Below are 11,627 nucleotides of genomic sequence, written 5' to 3'. Positions count from 1 at the left end.
ACGCCATGATTTGCTAAAGGGACGGGAATGGGATGAATGTATACGTCCTATTGTTGAATACAAAATAATTTTTTTAAAATTGGTTTTTGTACACATAATAAAGTACATGAATTAACAAGTCATATATAATTATCATTATGTGGATGGAGAGAGATAATGAGAAAGAGAAAAAGAGAGAGGCATGTTTTAAGTAAATATTAAGTTCCATCTGTTCTATTGAGTATCAATTTTTTTTCTTTTCACCATTCTTATATGCTACATATTTGTGTGTTTCATGAAATAATTTCATTTGTGATATTGCAGCGGGCAAGTTTAAAGGTTTCTTAGTGCATCTTGCAGTATAGACATAATACAAAATAATGGCATCTTTAAAATACGTCCAACAAATATGAGATTTTCAGGATTTGATTTATTCATATAATAAATCTCGAGAATAAAATTACTATTTGGGTTTAAACATTACTTTTATTATGAATACACAATGTCTTGTACCGCGTTAAAAAGGTAGACTTGATGGGTATTTCACTGGCTTTACATGTTTACCTAATGACTACAATCCGGATATTTAGGAAACAACACAGACTCGTTTTTTAACTTTCATATTTGCTAGTTCCGCCTCGAACGCTCCTCCCGTCTTGTCATTCACCACTTGTAGGAGCTGTACAAAATCTGTTTTCACCAGAAAGCAAATCACCTTCTCCGGGGTTGCACAACTTCGACCACAATATATAGCAAATTCACGCATCTGTTTGCTGAAACTGTATCGGCGAATGTCTGCATAATACCACGTGTAAATGGGCTCGGGGTCGGTTGTGTCTCTGGCGGTGCGCACTCTTGGACGGAGAATTAAAGACAAGTTTCCTAACAAGAGTTTATAGCGACTGGTCAAACCGAGTTCTTTAACATCTGGTGTCTGTACAACTGTGACGTCAAATGAGTACTCTGGAAATACAAATACCACAGGAAAATGAATTACTCGTGAATCAATTTTAAAGAGGGACAATGAAACTGCATGTACATTGACACTGATACCCCCCTCACATACTATCCAATGGGGTGTTCCGGGGGTTGGAACACCTCCCCTTTCGTCAGAAAATTTTGCTAAAAAAGGTAACAATAACGCACTTTGAGGATGGAACCCTCCTTCAAAAACCAAAACGACACCCGATCTGCCATATTGGTTTACATCGAGGGTGAAAGACTTAGACGGAAGTGAGAAGCGGCGCAATTTTTCATTGGATGACCGAAACATTATAACCTATCGAATTCCCATTCTATTGGAAAAATCAAACGAAAACACAAGGAGTTGAACCTATCGTTCTATTTATTTTAGTTTGTTGATTCTCAGCCAATCAGAAAGCTCAGACGCATTCTATCATGTATATTAAAACAATTTATGCTTTGAGCAACTTGCCATACAAAGCAAACCTCTCTGTGACGTAAGTCTTAGTTCCTTTGAGAAGATATATAAATATTGCAATAGCAAAGAATCGTTATTGACAAAACAGTGTTAACTGTAAATATATCGCATTGATGTTGCTAGGGTAAATGACAAGGAAAACTTAACCGACTCATCAATTTTGGTATTCTTGCATTATAACACAACAACCACAGATTTTAAAGTGCACAGCAAGTTGTCATATTTTATTTAATATTTTAGCTATTGATTACCGGACACTGAGACAATTTTTCACATTTGGATATTATATATATAAAGTCAAACTTTAAGTTGAACTTGTTTACTTTGTTTAAAAATCTACTGACGAGCCCGCAGGGCGAAAGCGCTGTAGATAAAGGTTTGAGTATTGGATTTTATATTTTGACTTTATTCTACCCCGATACCAAATAAAAAGAATTTATTGAATATATCTATATATATATTTATGAACTGCAGTCCAATTTCCGATATGCTCACCACAAATGAGGATTGGCAATTAAAGAATATAATAGAAGGGAGGGATCCAAAGGTCAAGGCTTCTGTACTGTACTGTCTAATTCATAAACAAATATTGAACTTCAGACATTGTATAGTGGTACACTACACTCAACCAAGAATCTGATCCTTGTTGTCCTCTCGCCTTCCCAGAACAGGAGGAATCTAAGAAGCCGGTGCAGCAAGGGAATACTTAGAATTTTAGACACATTGAGTTCTTTTTCTGATTAAAAAAAGTGCTGTTGAAACTTCCCAAATAACCGATTTTGTTGATTCAGTGGCGGATCCAGAGAGGGATGGATCCGAGGGTTTGACCCCCCTTTCGTCAGAAAATTTTGCTTTAAAAAGGGGTTAAATAATGCATTTTGAAGGTGGAACTCCCCTCTGAAAACCATAATTAATGGTAGAATCCCCCATTAAAAAAATTCCTGGATCCGCCCCTGTAATGTTTACCATGGAAAGGGGATGCAGACCCATTATACAATCTCCCCCCCCCCCCCTTTGATCCTCCACTGATATATGTCTCGATAGTAGATACTGACCTTGAATGAGTCCTTCATACCTCGCTGCTTTTTCTTGGTTGGTTTGGCCAATTTGAGATACCAGCTGATATTCATGGGATCCAGATTGGATTGCATCCACAAATTCGTAACCTTGCTTCCTATTTTCAGCATTTCTAAAATTCTCATATTCCACACTACCGCTTCTTTCTGAACTGGTTTCTCTGGCATCGGGATCTTGGACAGAAGTCGAAGCATTTGAAAGAAATTCGTAGTTTGGTGCGCCATCTATTGAATAGATAGGATTTGTAGCCAAAGAGACGCGCGTTTTTTGTTTCTGGTCTACAGCTGGGTCCTCATATTCCGTGTATTGGGTATTTTCAGTGTCTGGCTGAGCCATCATCCACAAAATTTACTTCTCGTGGCCTTGGAACCGGTGATTGTGAAAGTAGTCCTATGTCATTATGCAGTGCAACCTCACCCTCACATATCTTCACGGTTTTTATCTTCTCTATGAATAAATTTCCATGGTTACCTCTATGAACCCTTTATAAAAAAAACCCAAACCAAAACAACACTCACCGCGATAAGAAAATTTTATGAAGAAAGGCCTCTTTCAGTTTTTTTTTACTAGGTTGAACCCTACATCCCTAGCCATTTTAATTTGTGTCTGAAATGATAGGGGAAGGAGGATCTGTGATGTTCGTACAGATACATCCGTTATGTTGCATAATACCGTCACCTACAGCGGAAGCTGGGTCAATAGCTGGACACTACATGACGTTACCCGTGAGCTTATAATCGGTGAGCTCGCAGTCCAAGCGCTCAGGTTTTCTTTCAATGAGATGCCGTATAACTTATTTAAGCAAGCGCAAATAATAATGATAAAAAAAAATTCTACACACACACACACATGCATACATCAATTTGTATGTGACACACAAGAAAAGAAAAACAACAAAAACAAACATTTATATTTTGTTGTTTTTGAAATCCTGCTGCAATTTTAACAACGTTAATTACGTTTTCACTTTATTGAGATAAACTCAAAGCCACGAATTTTGTTGAATCAAAGATTAAGTCAAGACGTAATTAAGCTTTCGTCTTGTGAAGCTATCATTAATAATACACATTTATTAAAGAACAACTATTCTTCAAAGTATTTTGAGAAGTCGCTTCTCTTGTAAACCAAATGGACTATAGAAAAACTGTAGCAATAGAACCACACTTCATCAGAAAGACGTACTTTGCTTCTCTTATCTCGATGGTAAACAACAACCGGATCACGCTCCTCTTTTTTCGTTCATTTGTGGTTACGGAAATAGTCGAGTAGCTACGATTGGGTACACAATTCGGTAGGGAACTAAAATGGTACAAATCAGTCACCATACCAAGCCCTTCGGTTTATCCCTAGATCTTGAACAACGGTCCAGTCCTTATACCGTATATTGGGAACTAATCACAACCGATTGAAATTAAATGTCGACTTGCAGATTTATAGTTATGAGTAGAATATAAATAGTTTAGAAAACTTAATGAACCGGAAAGTTGTTAAATTTGACATAAAGAAATCGGATTTACAAAAACTATAATAATAATACATATAATAATAACAAACAGCCTTTTATCAACCAAAGGTTATAATGTTCTGATTGCTACATTGTAGAAGCAAGTCAACAAAACAAGACATTGGTAGGGGTCTCATTGTCTAGCACCTGTTTGCCCGTTCATACTTCTATCTGAATGAAGTCACACTTTTAAAATGAAATGTACAGAAGCGACTCATGTGTTGCAATAATCACTGTAACACTGAGAACAATATTTCTCTTAAGGATGTACTCCACATCGTCATAATGGCGGATTTTTCTGGAGAAATCTAATAGCCTTATTAACGAGGTACTCAACATCGTCACGATGGCTGACTTCCCTTTAAGCATAGAATGAAAATAATACCAGCAATATTTGTCTATTTATTTCCAATATCATTTTATAGCCGAGTAGTTCAGTAGGTTAGCACGTCGACTTCTGAACAGCAGATCGCTGGTCCGACTCCAGCAGGGGTTACCCCCCCCCCCCCCCCCCCCCCCCCCGATATTTCTACTAACACTTTGATTTTGACATTTTTGACTAGATAAAGTAAATTTAAAAGTTTTCAATTTCAAAATATTGTTGTAAATATCCTTCTCTTTTCACCCATATCAAATTTCTCTGGTGTAGCATTCATCTTAAAGGAGAGAACAATGATAGGCATTGCGCCCCCTGGTGCACGTAGCATTCCTCCTTAGGGAGAGAACAGTGATAGGCATTGCGCCCCCTGGTGCACGTAGCATTCCTCCTTAAAGATGTTCGCACCTGACATTTGGAGTAATGTCAATTTTTTGGGAAGTGTATTTTTAATTTCTATCTTGAAGGAGAATTAGAAAACCGAAAAGAAAAACTGGGGTCACAATGTTTGTTATTGAGTTACAATGTTCTAAACATGATCTTTTTGCATTTAAAATCTTTTCAATTCAACTTGATTTGTCTGTAGTTGTCAACAAAATATAAGCAACAGAAATCAACCATTACATAAGATAGATACATAATCATGTCTTCTAACAATACAGATAAAAAAAAAAGAAGTTTAATACAAGTAAATAAATAATAACCTTTTTGCACTTGATATATGAAAAAATTCATGATATCAAATTTGAGAGTTAAAAAAAAAACATACTAGGAGTAATGTCAATTTCTAAAATTTCACATAATTTTCAAGGCCTTGTCTTAAAATATTTAGAATGGAACCAAAAAAAAAGTGGAGGTTGGAGACCAAAATTTTTAAATTATTTGCGAAAAATTGAATTTCTATGCAAAATTTCCATTAAATCATTAAATCAAATATATGAACCAAATTAATAAATTATAACATTTGATCTAGTTCCAAGTCTCAACTTCTTGTATCATAAATTATAAGACTGAAATACACGTATAGGATTATAAAATCATCATCATCATCATCGGCATTTTGATTAACGTGCAGAGTTAGGTGCATCTTCCACAGCAGTGGGCTCCCTTCCAGGTAACTTGCTTGCTGCACGCATGGCAGACCTAACATTTGGCTTCCAGGCATCTCTGTCCAATGGGTTGACATCACGAAGTCCCCACTCACGCTGGTCTTTTTCTAGCTGTGCTTTCCAGGTCATCTTAGGTCTCCCTGGTTGTTGTCCTCCCTCTTTTTTCACGTTGAAGACATTATTGATTGCCCCACTGAATCTAGCAACGTGCCCAAACCAGCGTAACCTCTTCTCCGGCAGGATAGCGTCAAGGTCATCGATCCAAAGTCGTGCCAGTAGCTCGCTTGATCTGACACTGGCCATGTCTTCTGGCTTCACCCTGCAAATCTGCAAAAATAGAAGATAGATCAAGGTAGATCTATACTCCTCACTAAATGGGCCCAATCATGAAAAAATTGCTTCCAAAAGACACATATATATTCTAGCAATACATAAACATAGAAAAATATATATGTTGACATGTTACTTTTTTTGCTATTGCCTTTCAGCATTAAGCACCCCATTGCATCTTAATGAAAATATACATGTTTTTCATTCTTTCATAAAATTTGTATTTCCCCCCAAAGAAATGGACTGTAATACACAACATAGATTGTATATACTTTATTAAACCATATTTAGTCAATTTTTGTAATAGATTGGAATAAACATTGTCATAATGTAGACTTTGTGAACCCAAACATGTGAAAAAATATCATTGAAAATACCATGTCGATGTCAATATTGGCCATTTTTTTCAATTTTTTATGGACTAAACTTTGAATAAATTGTATTAATTTTGTAGATTATCATCTTTAAAAAAGGATTTGCTTTAAAAAAAATCATATGTTGACGCATTACTTTAGAAGCTATAAGTTCTACCATACATACACCCCTAAGAAAAAATTTCATTGAAAAATTATGCACTGCCAAATCTTTAAAAAAACATTTGAAGTTTGAGTATTTTTATAACCCTGGATTTAATCTAAACTAAAACAAACTATAAAAATTAAAAGATATATGTAGTTTGCCATTCTTCTTGGTATTTTACAGTCTTCCTATATATATTTTCTAAAGAAGGATATTCACAATGTACATGCATAACGAAATCTTGATGTTCATATTATTATGATCAATACATGTCTGTGATATAAATGTTTACAAAATATTATATCCTAATACAAAATTCTTGATAAGTATCTACTAGTCATGAAAATTCTTTCCATGCACATAGATTTTATGCACGTATACCTCTAAATGATAAGTAGGTGCAGTCTCGGGGATGTCACGTAACTCAGCGGGAGAAGGACGTTTTTCGAAACCTGCCCTGTCTTCTGACGATTTTGACGACTTTCTTTTGGTTTGTTAAGGCCAAAAGTTAAATTTTGTGTTTTGCAGCTATATACTCTGTGCATTGGAAAGGTATATGTGAACTTTTCGTTGATTTAGGACACTAAATAGATTTGAATACCTGTGAACTGTTACACCAGAACGATTGCTCTTCCTCCTATATGGTGAGTTATATTCAGTGTGTCATTGTTTACTTTTTCTGTCATTTAAACTGTTCCAACGATTGAAAACAAAAATCGGAAAGCAATGGCAGGAATGACAAAACCTGTATATTTAAAAAAAAAAGAAATGGTGAGTTGCAAGCAAACAAATCCGAAAGGGTTACAGACTTTGAACTTATGAGCAATATTGAAAAGATCGTCGGACCGAACGTAAGTTGTATCCAACTTGACAGAGATCTGTGGAGAATTTATCTTAAAGACGCAGACAGTAGAAATACTCTGCTTATTCAAGGTTTTGAGATTCACCACAAGTCGGTAAATGTATACGACTTCAATCCGTATTCCTCAGGTTCGACCTCGCCATCTGACAATGTGCTCAAAGTCATCATTTCTGGGTCCCTCTTTCAGTGGATGACAAAGAGATCACGCAAATGCTGATAAAACTCGGTGTTAAACCCAAAAGTGTAATGAAATATGAACATATAAGAAATCCTCTCACCAAAAAAATGACTGGGGTACTAAACGGCAACTGATTCATTTACATCGAACCACTCAAAGAAGGTACTTTCCTACCCAAAAAGAGCTATTGTGCTGGTCTGTCATGCAAAATTTACCATCGAGGTCAACCCCAAAAAGACACAAAATTATGCACAAATTGCTGTAGTAAAGATCATTTCAGCTCGGAATGTCCGTCAGAACAGAAATGCAAGATCTGCCTGTCGGAAGGTCATGAGCCTGGGCAACAATCTTGTCCGGGTTACATTGATAAACAAAGTGGAGTAATACCCTTCTTTGGTAAAGAAGACCCACTGTCCAATTTCTATCCATGCGACATAAATGTCTTTAATGAAAATTTCAAATCATCCGAGCGCGCATTCCAGTGTGTTAAAGCCCTACGCTCGAGTGACGTTCTTGCCGCAGAAAAAAATCAGGGAAGCGCCCACCGCACGGGATGCCAAATTCATTGGTAACAAAATAGTACCATCTGATAGTTGGTTAAAAACCAGAGAACAAGCCATGGAAGAAATCCTATACAAAAAAGCTGCCCAAGTTGAACATTTTGCAAAGGCGCTTGACAACGCTCCAAAAAACTCGATCTTTGCCGAAACAACTTATGACAATTTTTGGGGCACAGGGCTTGACAAAGTGCAAACCGAGCATACTAGTCCAAGCGAGTGGCCGGGACAAAATATTATGGGATCAATCCTACAACGGATCTCTTCACACACCAAAAAAAAAAATAAATAAAAAAAAAAAAAACAACAAAAAAAAAAACAAACAAAAAAACAAAAAAACACAAAAAAACCCCAACAAAACAAAAACCCGGAAAAACTGGGAAAGCAGGCTCCAACAAAGCGGCTTCGAACAAACGCACTCAATCAAACTCCAAATGAGAACAGCAGTTTCGATTACCCTTCTATAGGAATTTTCATTTACAAAAGTAACGCTTAATATTCATTTGCATCATTTCCTATGAATGTTGATTCTATAAAATGTATATTCCTCAATGCGAGGGGCCTTAATAATCATGATAAAAGGGTAAAAATTTATAACTGGGTAAGAGAAAACAATATTGATATTGTTTTCTTGCAAGAAACCCATTATTGTGAACAAAATGTCTTCAAATTTGATTCAAGATGGCAAGGCAAATCCTTGCGTTGTTTTTCAGATTCAGCTCATAGTAGGGGCGTGTCAATTTTGATTAAGAAAACATTAATGTACATAGATCAATTGACGGCAGAAAAATTCTTACATAAAACATAATGATAATACTTACTGTCTGGTAAATGTATATGCCCCAAACAATGAAAATGCTCGAACAGACTTCTTTAAAAGACTTAAAACCTGGATTATCAAAAATACTCTTGATAGGGACAATATCATTTTAGTGGGAGATTTTAACTGCGGTCTTTCTTCAGACGACAGACAAAAAATTTAAAGATAAAAGTTCAAAGTTTTTAATTGATATTTTAAAAGAAATAGATCTTAAAGATCTATGGAAAGAACAAAATAATGGAAAAAATGGATATACGTGGTGTGACGGGAATGGTAATGCTAAAAGCAGGATAGACTATATATTTATTTCAAAAAATTTTAATCTGGAAACCCAACAAATTTTCTAAAGAAAGGTGCCGAATTCAAATGGCAATAGGTCAACTGATCATTTAGCAATACGTTTTGACTTCTCGCTGAATATTTAAAACTCTCGAGGTCCGGGTTACTAGAAGTTAGACACATCCCTGTTACTGAACACAGATTATAATAAAGGATTTAAAGATTTACTCGCTAGTAATGAAAACGAGTTAAATGCTATTCGTAATGATCAAATGAAATGAGGAAAAATTTAAAATATTGATAAAAAAATTATTGTATATCCTTCGCAAAGCACAATAGCAATTCACGACGTAATAAAACACACAAACTAGAACAGGAACTAGAAGAAATAGAAAATACAGACTCGCGTCTCATTGATATGAATAGAAAAAGAAAACTAGAATTTGAAATAGAAAATTACTATGAAGAAAAAACAAAAGGATCATTCATTCGATCAAAAGCGAAATGGTTAGAATCAGGGGGAAAAATACAGCATATTTTCTCAGACTAGAGAAAAAGCATCAAATTTCAAACGCGATCAATTGTCTACAACAAAATGATAAAACTTACACAAACAATGACAATATATTGAAAAACATTACACACTTTTACAAAAATCTATATGAAAGTAACAACACGGAATCCAATGAAAACAAACAATTTCTAAACGAAATAAAGACCCCAATTTTAAGCGAAGACGAGAAAAAAATGTGCGACTCATTCCCGTCTTTAGAGGAATGCTCGGAAGTTGTTAAAATAATGAAAAACAATAAATCACCAGGATCCGAAGGTATTCCTGTAGAGTTTTATAAGATTTTCTGGAACGATATCAAACTTTTTTTCTTCTTTCTATAATGCATTAAAAATGGCCCATGAGACGGGCATGATGTCTTTTACTCAAAGAATGTCCATTCTATCGCTTATACACAAAAAGGGAGATAAGTCAAATATAAAAAAAATACCGACCAATTAGCTTGACTAATACAGATTACAAGATTATCGCCTTTGTTTTAGGAAAACGATTACAAAACTTATTAAGTAACTTAATCAGTCACGATCAAACCGCTTATATAAAGGGGAGATATATCGGAACAAAAGCAAGAACAATCTTAGACATTTTTGAGTATTGTGAAACCAATAATCAAGAAGGAATACTGATATTCTTAGATTTTCAAAAAGCTTTCGATTCAGTAGAATGGAATTTCATATTTGACGTACTAAAAAAGTTTAACTTTGGAAATGAATTTATCAAATGGATAAAACTTCTATATAAGAATCCTTTATTTCGAATAAAAAATAATGATTGGATTTCGGAATCCTGCGAGATCCAAAGAGGAATTCGAAAGGGGTGTCCAATATCAGCTCTTCTATTCCTATTGTTGTTGAAATTCTATCTTTAAAAATAAAATCTCGTGATGATATAAAAGGATTTAAAAAAACCCACATGGAAAATGAAATAAATATCTTGCAACACGCGGATGACGCAACGTTACCTGTAGCTGATTCAGAGTCTTTAAAAAAGTGTATTGAGGTAATAAGTACTTTCTGCACTAAATCTGTTATGAAACTAAATATTGAAAAAACTATTGGAATTTTGCTTGGACCATTGAAACATCGATATCAATATTTAGAAAATATTGAAATGACCAATAAAGAAGTAAAGTGTTTAGGAATATATTTAGGACACGATCCTGCTAAATTAAACTTAAAGCTGACATGAATTAATAAATACGTACACCTTTCTCATCTTATCCGCCACATTTCTCTCAGGTAGCCTAATTTACTCTACCCGTATATATCCCAAATGTGATTGTCACACCTGAGTGATTTTTCTCGGTGGACTCGACCAGTGCACATCTCTGATGGTAATATATAGGGAATGCGAAACAAATAAAATCACATTTTAAAACATTATGCTTTGCTCAAATTTACAAAATATTTATTTATTGTATACCAATGCAACATTCTGAAAGTTTAGATAATTTAGAAGAAAAAAAATGCCAAAAAAAAAAAAAAAAAAACAGAAAAAGAAAAAAAGAAGCTTTTCTTGCATACTTGCAAGTGCATGCAAGTATTTACAGTTTCTTATGAAATACATGCGGAGAAATCATTCGCCAGTTACATTCTGATAGAATGGAATAAGCAAAGAGCATAAAATATATTATTTATATCATTTCTTGCAAAATACAGGTCCATGTCATATGCATAATATGTAATGCACATGGCATATTCGCCCCCCCCCGCCCCCCCCCCCCCCCCCCCAAAGAAAACCCGTATCAAATACGGACGTCTATTCAACAGGTACCGGAGATGTGCACTTACCGAAAATATTAGATTCTCTTTATTCTGATAAATCCACGAAACAAAATGATAAACTCCATTTGAATCCCGTTAAAACTTTACTTAAGAAATAAGTGTCATTTAAAAATATTTATCGGGATATAAATACGGGTTGGTCATGTGATTAAATTCCATAAAGCCCGAAGGGCTTTATGGAAAATTTGATCATGTACCAACCCGTATTTATATCCCGATAAATATTTTAAAATGATACCTT

General features: G+C 34.9%; 1 protein-coding gene across 1 annotated transcript in view; it reads right to left on the bottom strand.

Moving 5' to 3' along the window:
* Positions 1-389: 389 nt before the first annotated feature.
* Positions 390-11,627, bottom strand: part of LOC125659368 (uncharacterized) — a 31,449-nt gene continuing 20,211 nt past the window's right edge. The window contains exons 3-5 of the mRNA XM_048891020.2: positions 6,937-7,080; positions 2,476-5,813; positions 390-942 (exon numbers count right to left, since the gene is read on the bottom strand). Of these exons, the coding sequence (XP_048746977.1) occupies positions 566-942; positions 2,476-2,836 (738 nt within the window). The 5' untranslated portion in view covers positions 2,837-5,813; positions 6,937-7,080 and the 3' untranslated portion in view covers positions 390-565. The remainder of the gene's footprint in view (positions 943-2,475; positions 5,814-6,936; positions 7,081-11,627) is intronic.

This window comes from Ostrea edulis, chromosome 9 (genome assembly GCF_947568905.1).
Source record: "Ostrea edulis chromosome 9, xbOstEdul1.1, whole genome shotgun sequence".
In the NCBI taxonomy this organism is placed as follows: domain Eukaryota; kingdom Metazoa; phylum Mollusca; class Bivalvia; order Ostreida; family Ostreidae; genus Ostrea; species Ostrea edulis.
Note: the sequence above shows the minus strand (reverse complement) of the source record. Positions and strands in the feature narration are given on the sequence as shown.